The sequence below is a fragment of the Hemitrygon akajei genome, chromosome 14, assembly GCF_048418815.1.
Source record: "Hemitrygon akajei chromosome 14, sHemAka1.3, whole genome shotgun sequence".
Lineage (NCBI taxonomy): Eukaryota > Metazoa > Chordata > Chondrichthyes > Myliobatiformes > Dasyatidae > Hemitrygon > Hemitrygon akajei.
The window spans coordinates 92,766,451-92,788,330 of record NC_133137.1 but is presented as its reverse complement, the minus strand read 5'-3'; the positions used below and the strand labels follow the sequence as shown (position 1 = coordinate 92,788,330).

Here is a 21,880-nt window from a genome sequence, read left to right as displayed (position 1 = left end):
ACAGAAGCTTTAACCAGCAGAAGATTTTAGATATTAATTGAGGGACAGAAATGGGTAAGGAGAGAGGGCACCACAAGTCCAGTTTAAAATTCTTAAATTTTTTTGGTATGCGTTGTCATCTGCTAATCACAGTTCACACCCACAAGTGATTTAACTAAATGCTAGTACCTACAATTGTCATATATGCTAGTGTCCCATCCCTGAACTGTGAATCATTGTGCAAACCCAAATAATCACTTAACTGAATCCACTGAAGAGCAAGATTCTGCCTGTGGCAGTGTATTCTCAGAAATCTCTGCTTCTGGAGTCAACAGCACTTGTGGCTTTTGTGAAAGGATATATTTTAGTACAGCTGTTAAAAAATTATCAAATCAAGGTATGGATGCTATAGCTAATGCCAGTAGACTGCCCTTCCCTCATTGCTTTCAAAAGTGGCTGTGAGCTGCTTCTTGCAGTTTCACAGGTACCAACTGAAATATTTACGAGTTTGTTAGTGGCATAAAGCCATATGAGAGATGAATGGTGACAAGAGGCTTACAGGGGATATGGATGAGCTTAGTGACTACGTAAATAACATGGCAGATGGAGCATAATGTGGAAAAATGTGAGGTTATTTGCTTTGATAGAAGTAAAAGAGCTGAGTAGAGATATTAGGAATTATTAATAAAGACAGAAGAGACTGCTGATGCTGGAATTTGGAGGAATTCAGAATGGCAGGGAATGGACAGTTGATGTTTTGGGTTGAAACTCTTCATCTGAACTGACAGAGGCGAGAAAGCCTGTATTCTCTGGAGCATGGGCTAGCAAGTGATAGGTGGATCCTGATGAGGAGTGATAAGCAGATGGAGGACAGGAGAGTAGAAATAGTGACATAAGTTTAGAGGTTACAAAATGATGGAATCCAATTGGAATGGAAGGTGGAGCAGGGAACCAAATAAGGGAGGTGGGTGGGCAGATGAGACCAGGAGGAGGAGGGGACTCAGTAGAAGAAGTGGATGATGAGCAGATGAAATGTGGTGGTGGGGGGGGGGGGTTGCTGTTGCAAATTGTTGATGTTCAGAATGACCTGGCTGTCTTTGTGTTAAATTCACATAATTGTTCATTGCTTTTGAAAGTTGGCCACAAAACAACTGGAATGTTTGCCTTTATTGGATAAAGAACAGACTACAAGTGTAGATGTTGTACCAAAATTGTAAAAACACTCAACACTATTCAAGATACTGCAGGTTGCTTGAATGCTATCCCATCCTCCAACCTAAGCATTGATTGCCTAGAACACTGGCACCCACTGGCTACAAAGTGCAGCATCTGAAAATATACGATTATTTGCTTCATTGCTCCCACAGCATCTCCCAAATTGTGATTGTACTGTAAAGGATGCTGAACAGCAGGTATATGGGAACACTACCACCTGCAGGTTTTCCTCCATCCAGATGTGGAAATATATTGTCAGTCCTTTTTCCCTATTGAAGATGTTAGTATTAGTAAAATGATCCGTTTTAGGACCAGTTTTGAGTCTACACCCTATTTGCCCCTCTGCCAGAAGAATGGGGCTGTGGTTCAAGAAAAAGCACACTATCCTCTTGGGCAATGAGGGATAGGCAATAAGTAATAGATAATTAGGGCATGGATCATGAAAAATGTCAAACTTTTTTTCATTTGTACAATGTTATAAAACTTAGTAGTTACTGATGCATAGTTATGTTTTACACTTGTCTGTATTAAATTCCATCTGCCATTTTTTCAGCTGGTCCAGATCCCACTGCAATCTTTGATCACCTTCCTCACTGTCCACTACATCCCCAATCTTGGTGTCATCTACAAATTTGATGATCCTGTTAACTACATTATGATCCAGATTGTTGATACAGATGACAAACAATGGACCAACACCGATCCCTGTGCCACCATCTACTACTACTCTCTGGCCTGTCCTACGAAGCCAATGTCTAATCCAATTAACTACCTCATCCTAAATGCCAAGCAACTGAACCTACGTGACCAACTTCCCATGTGGGATCTTGTCAAAGGCCTCGCTAAAGTCCATGTAAACAACATCCACTACCTTGCCTTCATCAACTTTACTGGTAACTTCCTTGAAAAATTCTATAAGACTAGTTAAACATGACCTACCATGTACAAAGCCAAGTTAACTACACATAATCATTCCCTATCTATTCAAACACCTATATATCCAATCCCTAAGAATACCTTCCAATAACTTACCCAGAGCCTTTCATAAATAACAGAACAACATTAGCCATCTTCTAATTCTCTGGCATCTCACCTGTTTCTAAGGATATTTTAACTATCTCTGTTAGAGCCCCTGCACTTTCTACACTAGCCTCCCACAAGGTCTGAGGTCAGGCCCTGGGGATTTATCCACCCTAATTTGCGTCAAGGCAGCAAACACCCCCTCCTCTGTAATCAGTATACAGCTCATAACCTCATTGCTGGTTTGTTTCACTTCTGTAGACTCTGTGTCCATCTCCTGAGTAAATATAGATGCAAAAAGTCTGTTTAAGATCTCCCTCATCTCTTGCTTCTAAGCATAGATAACCACTCTGATCTTTAAGAGGAGCAATTTTGTCCCTTGTTATTCTTTTGCTCTTAACACATCTGCAGAAGCTCGAGATTCTCCTTCAATTTCCCTGCTAGAGCAGCCTCATGTCTTCTTTTAGCTGTCTTAATTTCCTTCAATAGAATTGTTCTCTTGCATTTCATATGCTCCAAGTACCTCATTTGTTCCATCCTATACCTGCTACCGTTGCAAGAAAAAGTTCGTGAGCCCTTTGCAACTACTTGGTTTTCTGTACTCATAAAATTTGGTTTGATCTTCATCTAAGTCACAATAATAGACAAACACAAGCTGCCTAAACTAATAACACACAAACAATTGTACTTCTCATCAATACTGAGTGCACCATTTCAACAATCAGTTTGGGTTCCAAAAATTACGTGAACCTCTGGGATAATGTTTACAAAAGCTATTTGGAGTCAGGTGTTCAAATCAGCTAGGTGAGATTAGAGGTGTGGGTCTTAGAGGTGCCTTGACCTTTCAAAAAGACACACAAAAGTGATGTTACTGACAGAGCCTGCTCTTCTCAAGAAAGACCTGATTATGTGCAGCACACCTCAATCTAAACAACTTTCAGAGGACCTTAGAAGAACTGTAGAGATGCATGAAGCTGGAAAAGGCTACAAAACCATTTCTAAAGTCCTGAGTATTCGTCAGTCACAGTAAGAAAATATACTTACAAATGGAGGAAATTCAGTACTGTTGCTACTCTCACTAGGAGTGGGTGTCCTGCAAAGATCACACCAAGAGCACAAAAAGCAAAGTTCTGTGTACAGATGAGACAAGAGTTGAACTTTCTGGCAAAAATGCACACCGCTATGTTTGGAGGGAAAGGGGCACAGCACGCCAACACCAAAACCCCATCCCAACTGTGAAGCACGGAGGGAGGAGAATCATGATTTGAGGCTGCTTTGCTGCCTCATGGCCTGGACAGCTTGCAATTATTAAAGTAACAATTCAAAATTGGTGGTCTGCCACCTAAAGCTTAATAGAAATTGAATGATGCAGCAAGGCAATGATCCAAAACACAAGAGTAAATAAGCAATAAAATGGTTTAAAAAGAAGAAAATTTGTGTTTGGAATGCCTGAGTACAGACCTTAACCCAATTGAGATGCTCTGAAATGACCTGAAGAGGGCTCTTTGTGCAAGGTATCCCGGAAATATTGATAAACTGTAACAGTTTCGTATGGAGGAATGGTCTAAAATTCCTCCTCACCACAGTGCAAGTTTGATCAGGTTAATGCTGCTAAAGGAGGTTCTACCAGTTATTAAATACTTTTTCTAGCCTGGACTGCAAATGATTAAACAAGGTGTTCAATAAAGACATGAAAAGTCTAATTATGTGTGTCCAATTATTAGTTTAGGCAGATTGTTTTTGTCTACTATTGTGATCCAACCCCATTTTATGAGCAATTAATGCAGAAAGCCAGGTAACTGCAAAGGGTTCACAAACTTTTTCTTGCAATAGTATGTAACTCCTTCTTAAGCAGGGCCTCAATATCCCTCAAAAACTAACTTGTTATTCTTTCCTTTTACTCTGATGGGAACATACAAATTCTGTTCTCTCAAAATTTCACTTTTGAAGTCCTGCCACTTACCAAGCACCTTTGCTTGAAATCAACCTTTTTCAGTTCACACTTTATAGATCCTTTCTGATGCCATCAAAATTGGCCTTTCTATAATTTAGAATCTCAATCGCAAGGACCAAACCTATCCTTTTCCATAATTATCTTGGTCATTAACATAGAAAACTACAGCACAGAAACAGGCTCTTTGGCCCATTTAGTCTGTACCAAACCATCGACCTGCACCATAACCATAGTCCTCTATACCCCTCCCATCCATGTACCCATCCAACCTTCTCTTAAAACGTGAAATCCAAATTACATCTACCATTTGCAATGGCAGCTTGTTCCACATTCATCACCTGCTAGGTGATGTTTTCCCTCATTTTCCCCTTAAGTATTTCACTTTTCACCCTTAACCCATGATCTCTAGTTATAGTCACACAACCTCAGTGGAAAAATCTGCTTGCATTTACCCTATCTATACCCCTCATAATTTTGTATACCATTATCAAATCTTTCCTCAATCTTCTACATTCCAAGAAATAAAGTTGTAATCTATTCAATCTTACCTTATAACTCAAGTCTTCCAGTCCTGGTAACATCCTTGTAAATTTTCTCTGTGCACTTTAAATCTTACATTTTTCCTGTAGGTAGGTGACCAAAACTGCACACAGTATTCCAAATTAGGCCAATGTCTTATACAACTTCAACGTAACATCCCAATTCCTGTACTTAATACTTTGGTCTATGAAGGCCTATGTGTCAAAAGCTTTCTTTATGACCCTATCTATCTGTGACACCACTTTCAATGAATTATGGATCTGTATTCCCAGGCTCTTTTGATCTAGTGCACTCCTTAGTGCCCTGACCTATGCTGATTGGTCCTTACAAAGTACAACACCTCACACTTGACTGCCTTAAATTCTATTTTTCAGCACATTTTTTCCAGCTGGTCCAGATCCCGCTGGAAGCTTTGATATTCTTCCTTGGTGTCCACTACATCCTCAATCTTGGTGTCATCTGCAAATTTGCTAATGCAGTTAATAACATTATCATCCAGATTGTTGATATAGATAACAAATAACAACAGACCCTGCAGTAGTCCCTGCAATTCTCCACTAGTCACAGACTTCCAGTCAGAGAGGCAATCATCTACTAGCACTCTCTGCCTTCTCCTGCAAAGCCAATCTCCAATCTAATTTACTACTTCATCTTGAATGCCAAGCAACTGAACCTTCTTGACTAACATCCTATGAGGTACCTTGTGAAATGCCTTGCTAAAGTCCATGTGGACAATATCCACTGCTTAACCTTCATCAATTTTCCTGGTAACTTCCTCAAAACATGCTAAGATTGGTTAGACATGACCTGTCACACACAAAGCCATGCTGACTACCCCTAATCAGTTCACGTCTATCCAAATACTCATATATCCAGTCCTTTTTAATAAGTACCTTCCAATAACTTCCCCACTACTGATGTCAGGCCTATAATTACTACTGCCTATAATTTTGTGGATTACCTTTACAACCTTTCTTAAAGACGAACAACATTAGCTATCCTCCAATCTTCTGATGCCTCATCTGTTGCTAAGGATGATTTAAGTATCTTTGCTAGGGCCCCTGTAATTTCTGCACCTTGATCATCTGATGCAGTGTTTCCCAACACAATGTTTTGAAAAATGCTTTGTATGCTATATCTGTCTTGATAAATCTTTTCATGCCATTGTAATTGATTCATAAATAGTCGTTCGTCAAAGACTGTCAAAGAGAAAGACTGTCAACTGCCAATGTTCTAATATCTGAAAGGCCCTAACAAAGTCTTGAATAAAGGGTGTTGGTAGAACATAACAATAATAGAAAATTGAAACACAACAATAGCTTGAATAGCACAATAAATAAATATACATAACATCATGAATGTGAATCCAAGTCTTAAGGTTCAGTAAATCTTATTTTCAGATATAAAAGATGTTGGAAGTCCCCAAGAAAACACTCATTATACAGTATGCATTTTATTTGACAGTGTTTCAGATAGAATATCATAAACAAGATTTCTGTAAAAGTTAATTTATCCATTGTGGTGCATTTCATAAAAATAGTTGCTCACTTACAGTCTTTGTGACTAATAATACATGGAATCATATTTATAGATACTGTACAAGGTAAATTCACAGCTAACACTAGACAGCAATACTGATCCAAAGGGTAAGTGACGTGCCATGTTCACAGATCATTTTGATTACAGACAGCATACAGCAATTATTGCACAAGTAACAGCTGTGAGTTGTGCAAAATATAGTTTGCTTATGCAATCGTAATCCCAGTTTTTCATGAATCTAAAACCAGAGAGTAATACAGGTACGTGCACTACAATACGGAAGCATTGTCCAAAACCTGATAATACTGTAGATTTTTAATGGCAGAAACCAGGTTATGGCTAGGCCAGAGGATAAAGTAGACAGAACCTTGTTCAAGTTCCCCTAAGTAAAAAGAAAATCATTTCCACTTCTTACTCTCACACTATTTTGTGCTTGGTTCACTGATAAGAATAAAAGGGCAGAGTACTTTTGAGATATGATGCCATTTAATTTGAATATGTTAGCTTGTGTTACTCTTAGTAACAAGGCCCTGGCATTATTTAGAATAACTTTAACCCCTGGGCTAGGCATTTTTGAAAATTGAATATTTACAAGAATTCAGACTTCTACTTTACTTCAGTGCCTCTTTTGTCAGTGCAGTTTTACTTAAGGCCAGACTCTTAACAACCAATGTCCCCACTATACAAAGATTACTGATACCATACATGTGACTACAGCATACAGATGAAGCAAATCCTTCATATATTTTGTTTTAGAAACTAAAGCACCAATATTGTTCTTGCTCATTGAGGTTAAGCTACCAACATAATCACACTGCACTGATCCACACAGTTCACAAGTTTTTCAATGGTCCTATAGCAAGAGTTGCAGCAATACAACTTCAATTTACTGAAGTCTCAAAATACTGCTGGTTGTACTTTTATTTAAAAAGATCTTTCATGCCCAAATATTTCATTGACCAAAGAATATTATTCCTATTATATTGTTAATGCAAATGCTTCCAGTTTATAAGGCTGGGTGACTGGTTCAAATTAAGTTAAAAATACAAGATAAATAATCTGATTAGAGGAAATAGTGAGACAACATCCTGCATCTATACTACAGTGGGGAGATAACATATAAACAGTTTATCTGCCTGTGGTGGCAGCACTAGGTTTAAGCGTACTAGGATATCGATCAGAACCAGGGATTTTCCATGGCCCAGGTGAGACAGTTGATTTCTGAGATACAGTGTTATTACCTTGAATAGCAAGACTTGAATGTGGATGCTTCTCACTGGAGGTCTTTTGGGGTCTTCCATCAAGGTCTTTGTTGACCTGTTCTAAGGCATTTTCGTGGAAATTACCAATTTCTCCAGTATTAGTCTGTAAGCTAAAATCTGCTTTTATTTTGTTTTTATGTGTTTCCAGCAATTTTCTCTCACTGATATCTGCAACTTTGTGATCCTCCTTTAAGCCAGGAGATCTTCCCCTCCTGGAAGCTGGCGACATGGATCTACCACGTTTAGGTTTCTCATTGCTTCTCTTGTCAAACTTGTCCTCCCCCAGTTTTTTCTTTGTAAAACATTTCCTTCCAGTTGCTCTGTTTTCAGAGGTGGTCCTGCCACCATCTTTCCTTCTGCTGTTTTCTGTAGAGAACCTTGTAATGTTCTTTTTAGAAGTTTGATGCTGCTTCAACTTGTCTACTCTGCTAGGGCTCTCCAATCTATGTCTTCTCTCATTGTGATCTACAAAGTGCTCCCTCCTCACAATGTCATGTTCTTTCTTAGTATCCCATAACGTCTCTGGGGGTAGCTGGTGAATGGAATCACAGGTTGGAGCAGAATGCAATGATAATGATGGTGCTATCTGATCGTCGGGGATCATGGTTATTTCCGACAGGCTAGGGGAGCCTGCAGTGGAGGCATTCCAGGAGCTGGAGTTGTCTGCTAAAACGATAATGAAAGGTTCAGTGTAGGCTTGGACTCAAAAAATATAATCCTGCTTTGGAGTGTAATTTGCCAGTTGTAAATTTAGACATTACTAATTTAAGTTCAAATTTTCAGATTCATGGTTCATACTCTTAATTTGTACATTCATATAAAATTTCTAGTAACTGAAGATAAATATATAAAAAACAAGTAACATTAATAAAAGTTTAAACAAATGTGATTACAGACTATTTGCAACTATTTCTTTTGGCATTTAGTGCAGAATGTAAGAACTCTGAGAACTCAAGACCAATGAAATTAGATATCTAAAAATTATTTAATGACTAGGACTACATTTTTACTTAACTTTGCATATAAACATTTGTGTACAGTACTCTAAATATGACTTGCTTTAATAAAATATTTTCCTCACCATCTTTTTATTTTCCTGGCTCCCACTATCCATTTTGGAGGTGGGAGGAACCTGTAAAAAGCAGATTTTCATTGGTTCTAGTTTTTAAGCCAACTACAAGTAAGAGGAAAATGGGCCAGTCAGATTGGGAAGGTTAACGAAGATGTGTGAACTATAATTACACAACAAAACTGAACAAAATAAAGATATTCACTGATGCCCAGCAGAACAAAGGATACCTGGATGTGTCCCAAATAATGGGATATCTTGTCAAAGTTGATTTCTTTTAATGAGAAAGTTGGAAATTTCTTCATAATTACTTCTACTCTCCTGCAATATGATACTTGCATGTCAATTGGGAGTTTATCTTTGCTAAAATTACAGAAAGAGTTATGATGATATTCCTGGCTCAAATTTGCTATGAAAAACTAAAACTAAAACTGTCCTTGCTCTTGCAGTAAAACAAAGATGAGTAAATTTGCAGATGCTGGAAATCCAAGCGACACACACAAAATGCTGGAAGAACTCAGCAGGTCAGGCAGCATCTATGGAAGAGAGTAAACAGTCAATGTCTTGGCCTGAAACATTGACCGTTTACTCCTTTCCATAGATGCTGCCTGGCCTGCTGAGTTTCTTCAGAATTCTGTGTATGTTCCTTTTCTTTCAGACTTTCACTGATTTTCATTAAGTATGCAATAAGAAAGTTTAGGGATCAGATTACACTAAAATCTTTTGAAAGGAAGTTTGGTATGGATCTTCTGAGATCAATGTTATGCATTACAGGTTAATTTAAGGGGAGCCTTGCCAGCTGGTGTCTTTTTGAAGAGTTTTCATAATATCCTTGTAGGCAAATCTTTGTTGGAAGTGCAAGTTTAGTTAACTTAAAGTAGCATTAGCTTATGTATGATCTATCAAAGTAAAAAATATCAAATTTATTGGAAAGTAGCAACAGCAGCAATAACCTGAAAATGTTTAGATATTGGACACAAGCAAACCGTTCAAATTCAAATGACTTGAATGCAGTAGGTCACTCTTCTATGTACTAAATCTGTAGGTGCAATTTACAGCTTTTTGCGTTTTGTAAAGTGTTATCACACAATCATATAACACCACTAACATCATAATGTGAATTTCAAGAACTAGGGAACTAGGGGCAGCAAGTACCTGAAAGGGAATAAGTAAGTCAGAATGAATAAGAAGGGAGTATATATCAGCACAATTTCAACATGAGAAACCGAGAGCTATTGTTGTTGAAATATGGTTATTAACCTGTTCCTGAGCTTATTAGACAGGGACACCAGGAGGGGCACAAAGTCCTTGACAAATATGGTTAAAAAGAATCTCAAGGCATTCTGTACATACATCAAGAGCAAGACGAAATCTAGGGAGAGAGTAGGATATGAAGTGGGCACCTGCTAGGAAGCAGAGGCTGTGGGTGAGGTCCCAAATGAGCATTTCACATCCGCATTTTCCAAGCAAAAGCATGTGGGGGACAGGGAGATCAGTGTAGATCATGCTTATTTGCTAGGACATTTCAAGATAAAAGAGGAAGTGGTGTTGTGTCTCTTAAAGTCTCCAGGGCCTGAACCTCACATTATTGCGAGAGGTAGGAAAAACAGTGCTTCAGCCTTGGCCAATTTCTTCACATCCTCTCTAGCCATGGGTGAAGTCTATTTTTCAAGAAAGGGAATATGGATAATCCTGGAATTATAGACGCGTGAGTGTATAGTTTCCAGGATTTTACAGATAGGATTTACGAGCACTTGGAAAAACATGGCCTAACTGGGGACATTTGGTATGGTATTGTGCAGAGCAAGTTGTGTCTTAATATCTTGACTGATTTTTTTTCCACAAAGGTGATAAAGATAATTCATGAAGGTTGAACTATGGATATCGCTCACATGAATTTTATTAAGGAGTTAGCTAGGGCTCTCACTGGATGCTCATTGAGAAGTTTAATATGCAGGGGATCCTCAGGTGAATTGGCTTGCCCATAGAAGACAGAGTGTAGTGATTGATGGGATCTATTCTAGCTGGAGGTCCAAAACAAGAAGTGTTCTGCAGGAACCTTCACTGAGACTTCTGCTGTTTGTGATTATATATAAATGACCTAGATAAAAAGGTAGATGGATAGGTTAGTAAGTTTGTAGATGATATGCAGGTTGGTGGTGTCGTGAATAGTGTAGAAGACTGCCAAAGGATATAGCAGGATATAGATCAGCTACAGATATGGGCAAAGAAATGGCAGATGGGAGATTAACTCAGTCAAATGCTAAGTGTTGCACTTTGGGATAACAAATGTAAAGGGATAGTACACTGCCAATGGCAAGACAGTGCTGATGTGCAGAGGGATCTTGGGGTCCAAGTCCATTGTCCCCAAAAGTGGCCACCGGGGTTGATAGGGTGATATAGAAGGCATAAGTCATGCAAGCCTTTATTAGTCAGGAAATTGAATGCAAAAGTTGGGAAGTTATGTTGTAGGTTTAGTAGGGCAGCATCTGGAGTATTGCATTCAGTTCTGATTACTTAATTATAGGAAGGATTCTGAAGCTTTGGAGAGGGTGCAGAAGAGGCTTAATAGAATGTTGACTGGATTAGATGGCATGTTCCATTAGAGGTTGGACGAATTTGGGGAGTTCACTTCGGAATGGTGGAGGCTGAGGAGAGATTTGATAGAGATTTATAAGATTATGAGAGGCATAGATGGAATGTACATTGAGTACCTTTTTCTCAGGACTGAAATTTCTAATACTAGAGGGCATGCATTTAAAGAGAGAGTGGATGTGTTCAAAGGAGATGTGTGGGCAGGATTTTTACGCAAAAGGATGTGGTTGCCTGGAATGCACTGCCTGGGGTGGTGGAAGCAAATATGATAAAGCCATTGAAAAGGACCTTAGATACACATGAATGTGCATGAAATGTAAGCTGATGGACCTTGTGGCTTACGGCTTATGGCATTAAGGGATTAGTTTAGTTGGAAATCTGATTATTAATTTAATTAGTTTGGTACAACATTTTGGGTTAATAAGGACATGTGCCTATAATGTTAAGATCATAAGACATAGGAGCAGAACTTGGCCATTTGGCCCATCGAGCCTGCTCTGCCATTTTCATTCAATCATGGCTGATCTTCTCTTACCCTCCTCAGTCCCACTCCCCAGCCTTCTTGGTAGCCTTCTCCCTGTAACCTTTGATGCCATGGCCAATCAAGGATCTATCAATCTCTGCCTTAAATACACCCAACACCTGCCTGTGGTAACAAATTCCACAAATGTACCAGCCTCTGGTGAAAGAAATATCTCTGCATCTCTGTTTTAAATGGATGCCCCTCTATCTTGAGGCTGTGCCCTCTTGTCCTAGACTCACCCATCATGGGAAACATCCTTTCCATATCTACTCTGTCTCGGCCTTTTAACATTTGAAATGTTTCAAAGAGATCCCCCAATCCTTGTAAATTCCAGCGAGTATAGGCCCAGAGCGATCAAACATTCCTCATGTGATAACCCTTTCATTTCCAAAATCATCCTTGTAAACCTCCTCTGAACCCTCTCCAATGCCAGCACATCTTTTCTTAGATGAGCAGCCAAAACTGTTCACAATACTCAAACTGAGGTCTCATGAGTGGCTTATAAAGCCTCAGCATCACATTCCTGCAAATTATACTCTAGAACCCTTGAAATGAATGCTACTGTGCATTTGCCTTCCTAACCACTAACTCAACCTGTAAGTTAATCTTTAGAGCGTTCTGCACAAGGACTCCTAAGTCCCTTTGCATCTCAGATTTTTGGATTTTCTCCCCATTTAGAAAATAGTCTGCACATTTATTTCTTCTACCAAAATGCATTACCATTTTCCAGCTTTGTATTTCATTTGCCACTTTCTTGCACATTCTCCTAAGTACTTCTGCAGCCTTCCTGTTTCTTCAACACTACCTGCCCTCCACTAATCTTCATATCATCTGCAAACTTGGCAATAAAGCCATCTATTCCATCATCTAAATAATTGATATACAGCATCAAAAGAAGCAGTCACAACATCAGCCCCTGCGGAACACCACTGGTCACTGGCAGCCAACCAGAGAAGTATCCTTTTATTCCCACTCACTGCCTCCTATCAATCATCCAATGCTCTAATCATGCCAGTAACACCATGGGCTCTTACCTTGATAAGCAGCCTCAAGTGTGGCACTTTCTCAAAGGCCTTCTGAAAATCCAAATATACAATATCCACTACATTCCCTTTACCTATCCTGCTTGTAATCTCCTCAAAGAATTCCACCAGGTTTGTCAGGCAAGATTTTCCCTGAAGAAAACCATGCTGACTTTGTCCCATCTTGTCCTGTATCACCAAGTACTCCATAACCTCATCATTAACAACTGATTCCAACATCTTCCCAACCACTGAGGTTAGGGGAACTGATCTATAATTTCCTTTCTGCTGCTTTTCTCCTTTCTTAAAGAGTTGAGTGACATTTGCAATTTTCCAGTCCTCTGGCACCATGCCAGAGTCCAATAATTTTTGAAGGATCATTACAAATGCCTCCACAATATCTACCTCTACTTTTTCAGAACACTCGGGTGCAGTTCATCTGGTCCAGGTAATTTATGAACCTTTAAGTCTTTCAGCTTTTTGAGCACCTTCTCCCTTATAATAGGTACTGCAGTCATTTCTCTTCCCTCACACCCTTCAACCCTGGCACTCTGTTAGTGTCGTCCACAGTGAAGATTGATGCAAAATACTCATTTAGTTTATCTGCCATCTCCTTGTCTCCTGTTATTATTTCCCTGGCCTTATTTTCTAACAGTCCTATATTCACCCTCTTTTTTTTAAATATATATTTGAAAAAGCTTTTTTCTATCCATCTTGATATTGTTTGCTAGTTTACTTTCAAATTTCATCTTTTTCCTCCTAATAATTACCTTAATCGATTTCTGTAGGTTTTTAAAAGCTTCCCAATCCTCTATCTTCCTGCTAATTTTTACCTTGTTGTATGCCCTCTCTTTTGCTTTTATATTAGCTTTGACTTCCCTTGTCAACCACGGTTGTACTATTTTGCCATTTGAGTATTTCTTTGTTTTTGGAATACATCTATCTTGCACCTTCCTCATTTCCCCAGAGACTCAAGGCCATTGTTGCTCTACTGTCATCACTGCTGGCACCTCCTTCCAATTTGCTTTGGCCAACTCCTCTTTCATACCATTGTAATTTCTTTTACTCCTCTGAAATACTGCTATATCAGACTTTACTTTCTCCCTATCAACTTTCATGTTGAACTCAATCCTATTGTGATCACTGACTTCTGAGGGCTCCTTTACCTTAAGTTCCCTAATAGCGTGCAGTTCATTACGTAACACCCAATCCAGTATAGCTGAACCCTAGTAGGCTCAACGACAAACTGCTCTAAAAGCTAACTTGCAGGCATTCAACAGATTCACTCTCATTACCAACCTGATTTTCCCAATCTACCTGTATGTTAAAATCTCCCATGACTATCATAACATTGCCTTTTTGACATGCCTTTTCTATTTCCCATTGTAATCTGTAGTCCACATCCCAGCTACTGCTTGGAGGCTTGTATATAACTGCCATCAGGGTCATTTTACCCTTGCAGTTTCTTAACTCAACCCAAAAAGATTCAACATCTTCCGATCCTATGTCACATCTTTCTAATGATGTGATGCCATTCTTCACCATCAAAGCCGAGCCACGCCACTCCCTCTGCCTACCTTCCTATCATTCCCATACAATGTGTAACATTGGACATTTAGCTCCTAACTACAACCATCCTTCTGCCACAGTTCAGTGATAACTACAGCTTCATACCCGACAATCTGTAAAAATGCAACAAGATCTATTTTCTATGTTATGATTTGCTTTTCAAGCACTGGTTTTAATTGTCATCCTTAATTAACAGTCAAGCAGCAGAACGATGTAATGGCATTTCTGGAGATGCTATTAAGGAAATACTTAGATGAAATGGGTAATTGATTTTAATAAATAACTCCATTTACTTTAATAAAGGGTGCTTTTTAATAGTTTGTTATCAATATTCCCTCCCAAGTGAACTGAAAAATGCTGGTTTAGTTTATATCAGTAGATATAAACTAAATATAAACTAGATATAAATGTTCTTTTTCTTCTTCCTGGGTCTACAGGACAATGTGTGCACAATATAATTGTGGACAGCCTGTTGCGTAAAGTTGCTTGTTGTAAAATATTCATAAATTAGGCAGCTTTTTAATTCTTAATTAATGATTTGGAAGTGTAAAGTATATATAAATATTTATGCATGTCCTGGCCTAAAAGCTAGTAAATTGCCTTGTCAAAATGCCTTGATAATAGTTGACTTTGCCTGGTGTGGAATGCATCAGATATACATAGAACTTAATAATCTATTAGTACCTTGTAAATTTCTTCTAAAAGTTTTCTTGAAATCTTTGGGATTCTCTTCCCTCTCCCACTACTCTCTGCTATATTGGCATACAAATTTTCAGATTCTTTTGAAGACAACTACCGTGGTGAGCTGTGGTAAGAGTAGGGTGCTCCAGCCCAGCGCGTCACTTTCTTTGTATGGTGACATTCATTTTGAGGCATGTGGAACTTGTAAACCCAGATAGAACCATTGGAAAGAACAACGGGAATAATAGTAACTGGAGGACCTGAACTTGCTCTTCTGTAGATCTCTTGAAGAGGCAGAAGAGTTCAAAGGCAAATCTAAGAGAGTCTGTAGAGACACAGGATAGGAGGAGATTTTTCTTTATTTTGGACAGTTCAATTATACAAGAATGGAAACTGGAGTGTAACTGAGCTGGACAATGATAGAATTGAATTTTGTTAACCCCATCAAAAGCTGTAGAGATTTCAATGATGCCAAAGGAATAATATGCCAGATTCCTAACATTAGGTGAGTTCAATTTGGGCTGGATATATTTGCACCCCTCATCTCAAACCATTGATATAGATTGTATGCAGACATAGTCCAGGCACTGATCCCCATGAGACCCTTACTAATCGTAGCCCCCCCAAGCTGAATATGGCCCATTTATCCTATTCTCTGCTTTTTGACCATCAATCCACACCAATATATTATCTCCAATACCATGCATTTTAATTTGATTTAATGATCTCTTTGGTGGCACCTTATTAAAGGCCTCCTGGAACTTCAAACACACCACATTGACTGGTTTGTTCTTTCTGCAAGTTACAAACTCAAAAGATTCAAGATTTGTCAAACAGGATTGCCTTCTTCCAAATCCATGTTTACTCTCCCTAATCCCATTATTATTGTCCAAATACCCTATTACCACATCCTTAATATTAGACTCCAGTATTTTCTTGATTACTGATGACAGACAAACTGACTTTGGTTCGTTCTCCTCCGTCTCTCTCTTTTCTTAAATCATGGAATTACATTTCAATTAGTAGAGTAATAGTTCAGCAACTCCACTATTATTCAAACCTCTGGACTATTAACCAGGAGATATTTTATTTCCTGCTATTACAGCTGGGAATCTTGTGTTCAATAAATCTGGCATTTTATTAAGAAAACTCGTCGTAATAATGGACCTGTCTGGTTCCAGTCCTGATGAAATGTCTCAGCCTGAAATGTTGGCTGTTTACTTTCCTCCAAAAATTTTGCCTGACCAGCTGAGTTCTTCCAGCTTTCTGTGAGCATGGCTTTTAATCTAATTTTAGGTAAATCCAATAAACATTACAGGGAAAGGTTACACGAGGCATCAACATAATATATAATTGACCATGAACCATTTCATGATCAACCACACACTATAACATGAATAATAAGGAGATGGAGAAAATGCAACTGGAGATGGAGAAAGTAAGTAAGTGTAAGCTGATAACATGGTCTCATATTTAACTGCCTTCTAAATGCTAAATTATTTATATTCTGTGCTTTTAGCAAGCATTCAGAAGCAAATTGAAATCTGATAATGATATTTCCACATTGTCATTAAATATTTCACTAAAGCTTTTTGAATTTATGTTCAAAGCAGCTATCTAAAATATCAGAGTGATTGCGAACTCTCTACATGTGAGGAATAGGGTGCAGTGTTTCCAAAATCATTCCATGAATCATATTCCATCATTTCTACTCCCTGTCATTTTGTTCAAAGTCATCAAATAGCTACAGTTTGCTCTTATGTCAGTGATACACTGATCATTGTTTTGTGACATCTGAAGGACTTTGATGCAAATTTCATGCCTCGGTGGGTGAGGGAACAGAAGGACAGCAGCTTCAGCACAGGAGTGTCCACATGTCTGCCAGCTACGCACAGTTAGCTGTTTGGAATTTAATAGTGGTGTATTCTCCTGACACAAAGGATGACTCTAGGGATTAGAAATTCTGGGTCATACCTTACTGCTCCTTTCCCCCTCATTTTTACAAGGATGCTACTCCTAAAAAGATAGATTTGCTTTTAACAAATCAAGGGACAAAAGCTGCTTCTAGCCCACAACCATCTATTGGCCTGATGCCTCGATTTGCCTCCTAGCTAAGCTCTAAGGATGCAGTTTCTGGTTTGCCTCTTGTATTGCCAAGATTGTGCTTCTATTGCCATCTCTGTCACCTGGTCGGACCAGCAAGGTGATCATGAGCACTGGAAAAGAAGGAGGACATACAGGCTCTACAATCAAACACAAAGGGTTAGCAACAGGCACCAGTTATCCTGACATTGCCTGCAGCAGATAGCAGTCACCAAGGAAGCTACTGATTAATTAATTTTGATCTTTGCTGGAGAAGATGTGAAGTCTATGCTGCATAAGCACCGAGCTGCCACTGATTTTCAAAGTAACAACTATGTTCTAAATTTTTATAACAAGGTCTTTTTGGGTCACAGCATGAATGCCATCAAAATTTGCCAGCTAAGGTAATAGTTTTCCAAGGGCTGGATTGCATTTGATCTGGCTTACTGCCTACACACATCTCCCCAACGCTTCTTACAGTTGCACTTTTGCAGCTTAGATGAGCTCCACATCTGGCTGCTGCACATTTCCCTCGAAGTAGAGCTGGTCACAAGAATTGACTAACTTCTAACATTGAATCCTGAAACTTGGGCCTTCCATTACTTTGGCCTTTTGACCGAATTGGTGGCGTTAAAAGAGACAGATTTAAGTAATTAACTTTATTTAAATTACTAGAAATTAATTAAAAAACAAAGCTGAAACAAACCACAACTGCACTGTTTAATCAATGCTTCCAATTATAAGGTTGAGTTACTTATATCGGTCTTGATTGGTACAAAACTGAGGCCAGGTGTAAAGTGCATCTGGCCACTTAGTGGCGACTGTGGAGGAAACCTGGCTCCTTCAAAGTTGTTTAGGTTGATTTCGGAGTAGGTTACAAGTTCGTCACTACAACATGAGACAAAGGGCCTATACTGTGTTGTATACTGTTCTACGTTCTATCTTTGGTAAAACTAAACCTGATACATGACCTTACATGACACTGATGCCACTGTGTAGAATAAACCCACAAATCACTCCTACTGGCCTGGTCAACCCCTTCCACTTAATGGAGAAGTTCTAGTGGCAGAGCTACCTGGCACAGATCTAAGTTAATTCATCACCATGTTTTGGTTTAGTTACTTCAATGGACAATATCATAGAGCAGGAATGTTGTGAACTAGCTCAGGGTGATCTGAATATTGGGTGAAACTCTACTTGAATTGAGACCAACTAACAATTCTTCCTTGTGATAGATACATCTGCATATGAGGTTGCTTACCAAGATAAGAGCCCATGGTATTACAAAAAAGTTACTAGCATGGATAGAAGATTGGCAGACTGGCAGGAAAGAAAGAATTGGATTTAAGGGGGCCCCATTCTAGTTGGCTTCCAGTGACTGGTGGTGTCTCGTAGGAGTGAGGATTGAGACTGCTTCTCTTCACATTATATGTCAACGATTTGGATGACAGAATTGATGGCTCTGTGCCCAAGTTTGCAGGTGAGATGATAGGTGGAGGAGCAGGTAGTGCTGAGGTATTACGGAGTCTGCAGAAGTACTTCGACAGATTGGGAAATGAATAAAGAAGAGTTAGATGGGATATAGTCTAGGGACGTGTGTGGTCATGCACTTTAGTAGAAGGAATAAAGGTGTAGACTATTTTCTAAACAGGGAGAAAATTCAAAATTAAAATGGGTGGGGGAGAAGGAATCACAATGCAATCTACAGGATATTGAAGTTGTCTACATAGAGTGGATGTGGAGAGGAAATTTCCTATAGTGGGTGAGTCTGGGACCAGAGGGCATAGACTCAGAAGAGAGGGACGCCCATTTAGAACAGAGATGATGTGAAATTTCTTTAGCCAGAGCTTGGTGAATCTGTGGAATTCATTGCCATGGACAACCATGAAGCCCATGTCATTGAGTAAATTTAAAGTGGAGGCTGATAAGTTCTTGGTTAGTTAGGGCATCAAAGGTGATGGGGAGAAGGCAGAAGAATGGAGTTGAGAGGGATAACAAGTCAGCTGTGATGGAATGACGGAGTGGACTCAATGAGCTGAGTGGCCTAATTCTGCTCCTCTGTCTTGTGATCATCTCTGACATTGAAATGTGCAAGGACTCTGGGTAAGTTCCAACTTTGTTTGGAAATCAGTGGCAAGCACTGGTGACCTGATGCTGAATACAAATTTCATACTATAAATATATTTAGCTTAATGGTTGTATATTAATGTCTTTATTTCACTAATGAATATTTCTATTCTTTCATTATTATGCTAATTAGTTTAAATGTTTTAATTTGGGCTTGGTGATCCAGTACTATTAGTAAGTAATGGAGAAGTGTCATGTAATCCAATGTTAGATGATTGAACATTACTTAACGGTGCTATATGACTGAAGTTGATTAGACGTGACAGAATCACATTACCAGAATCTGTCAAGACAGGGTTGACATCCTTGTATATCCTACAAATATTTAGTGGAAAATAGCATTTTACTGAATGCTGCACGTGGCCATTGAAAGTTAAACCGTGGATGAAGCCAGGTAATTGATCTTGGTAGAAGTAGGATAGGATAATGTTGAATTAGGATTAGCTACATTAAGTGATATTAATTCATTAACCTACGATTAGACCGATACCTCAGTATCCCTAACTGTGTGTCACTGGAAACAGTAGGCTGGTGTTCGCTGGAGGAGACTGTTGCAATGCAGCACTTGAAGGAGCTGCATGAGTGTCTGTACAGGACTATTTTGTAAATGAGGCAAAGTAATGAAAGAACAGTTGGAACATTGTGTTAACAGCACAATGTGATGTAGATGACTGGGGAGCAAGTGACTGATGAAACATTAATCATTTAACTCATGACTGTGTTAGAGCTGGGACATGGAGTTTCGCAGAACATTGGGTTAGATGACAGCACTAAATTAGTTCAATCTTACCAAGTTTGGGGAATATGACAGAAAATGACAGGATCGTGGGAAGCATTCAGTTGGTGACTCAACATGTCACGAGACTTCACAAAATGGCATTGTGATAGTCAACCAAAATGTGAAGGCAATTAGGTTAGAGATGGGAATCTAAAAGTTTTTTGTCACAGAGATGAGAAAAGTGCGATGCTGTTGACATAGGATAAAACCAGAGGAAAGCAAAATTGTCCATTTCTGATTCTCTCAGGACCCACTGAGAACATTTGACCCCCACTTTTCTAACTGACACCATTATAATGCCCAAGTTTTGACTTCAACGTGATCTTCTGAAACATGAGAGTATTAAAGTCACCGAACAATGGCTTTTACTGATCCCATTTTCCTCAAACATACTATTTAAGAGATCAATAAGCAAATAGCATCGTTTGTCAGGTTGCTCTCCAGCTGAATGCAACCTCAGAGCTCACAATGTTGCATCTTCAACCACATTTCTGCTCTCAGATCTAGCCTCCAAATAGACATCTGTCAACATGTAACACCTCCCCTGCTGGATGGCATGGAGGTGGACCATTGGCAACAGGCAGGCAGAGGGACTGCTGGAGACCGAATCGGCTTTATTGCCCAAGATTCTATTCAACTAGAGATTACTGGGACTCCTCCTAGCTGCACTTGCCAGAGGAGCAATGACAACATGATCTATACTTCAGCAAGACTGTCCTCACTCTGTGACCTAAAAGACAGGACCATAAATATATTTGGATTGTTTTCACTATCCCTGCTTCAGGATCATTCTCGGCCACAGCCACTATTCCAGGGAACTTTTAGATTTTCTGCTCATTGCTACATTTGGGAAGGCACTGTGGCTTCATACCCATCTACCTGTTCTTCAGTCAGCAGAAAGTCATTGAAACTTGATTATATTGCACTCATGTAGTATTAGTCCTAGCAACAACCTCGGGCTGACTCCTATTGGGTGTAGCTATCTGTAGGTGGTGTTCCAGGCCCAGAGAATATATTTCCTGTGGATAATTTTCTTCAGCTGCCTGTGTAACTCTGGAAGCACTTTTAATCCTCTCCCAGCAACGTAGTGGGAATTCTTGAAAAAACAGTACATTCCAGCTGGAAGAATGCTGTTTGATTCATCTTTGTGTCCTTCTAAGGTCAAGTGCTGGCAGCTGTGTGACCTTGCAACAATTCAACACCACATAGTGTGCTGAGACTGAGAGATTTCCCTTGGAATGCTCTGCTGTAGAAGAACAGTTCACTCTCTCTAATCGATGCAAAATAAGAGAAGTATCTTATCAGTCCCATTCCAGTAATATTTTTCTTTTGTTGAACTAAGACCTTGACAAACTTGCAGAATTTCTCAGAATATTCAAACATAAACTTAACCAATGGTTCATTAATATTATTGTGGTGAACTACATATACCTGTCTGGACACGCCCCCCCTGCTGACTGCTCCTGTGGCTCCTTCCACTGATCGTGGCTCCTCCCACAGACCCCGGTATAAAGGCGATTGGAGCCTGAGCCCTGCCCTCAGTCTCCAGGATGTAGTATGGTGGTCAATTGCTGCTTGTTCTTTCTTCCAGTCAATAAAAGCCTATATCTCGCCTCACGTCTCAGAGAGTTATTGATGGTGCATCAGTTATACCAACTCATTGCTGTTATAATCTCCACTTATAAAGTCAAGGAGCATGTACAGTTCAGTAAACTATGCAACCACCTTCCAGCATGTGTGTGCGTACATACACCTAAATCTGCCACCCATGTGAACATTTCACTTGTGCATTGATATTCATACCAATTATTTAATTTAAGGTTAAGTCAGAAAAAATAAATATTTTCTAAATATCAGAGCCATAGAGTTTTGGGTAAAATCAATATTAAAAAAACAAGATTAAATTTAACATTGTGTAAGTTAAT

At 39.2% G+C, this 21,880-nt stretch overlaps 1 protein-coding gene across 20 annotated transcripts in view; it reads right to left on the bottom strand.

Annotated features, from left to right (window-relative positions):
* magi2a (membrane associated guanylate kinase, WW and PDZ domain containing 2a) overlaps nucleotides 1–21,880 on the bottom strand; it is a 556,955-nt gene that overhangs the window by 7,541 nt on the left and 527,534 nt on the right. For 10 of the 20 annotated variants that reach the window (XM_073066590.1, XM_073066603.1, XM_073066594.1 and 7 more), the window contains one exon: nucleotides 6,146–8,175. The exons of 2 other annotated variants lie outside the window; for them this stretch is intronic. In XM_073066590.1, coding sequence (XP_072922691.1) covers nucleotides 7,376–8,175 — 800 coding nt within the window. In that variant the 3' untranslated portion in view covers nucleotides 6,146–7,375. Of the gene's footprint in view, nucleotides 1–6,145; nucleotides 8,176–8,590; nucleotides 8,642–21,880 lie in introns of those variants that run through there. 8 more of the 20 variants (XM_073066601.1, XM_073066608.1, XM_073066609.1 and 5 more) reach the window with 5 other exon arrangements.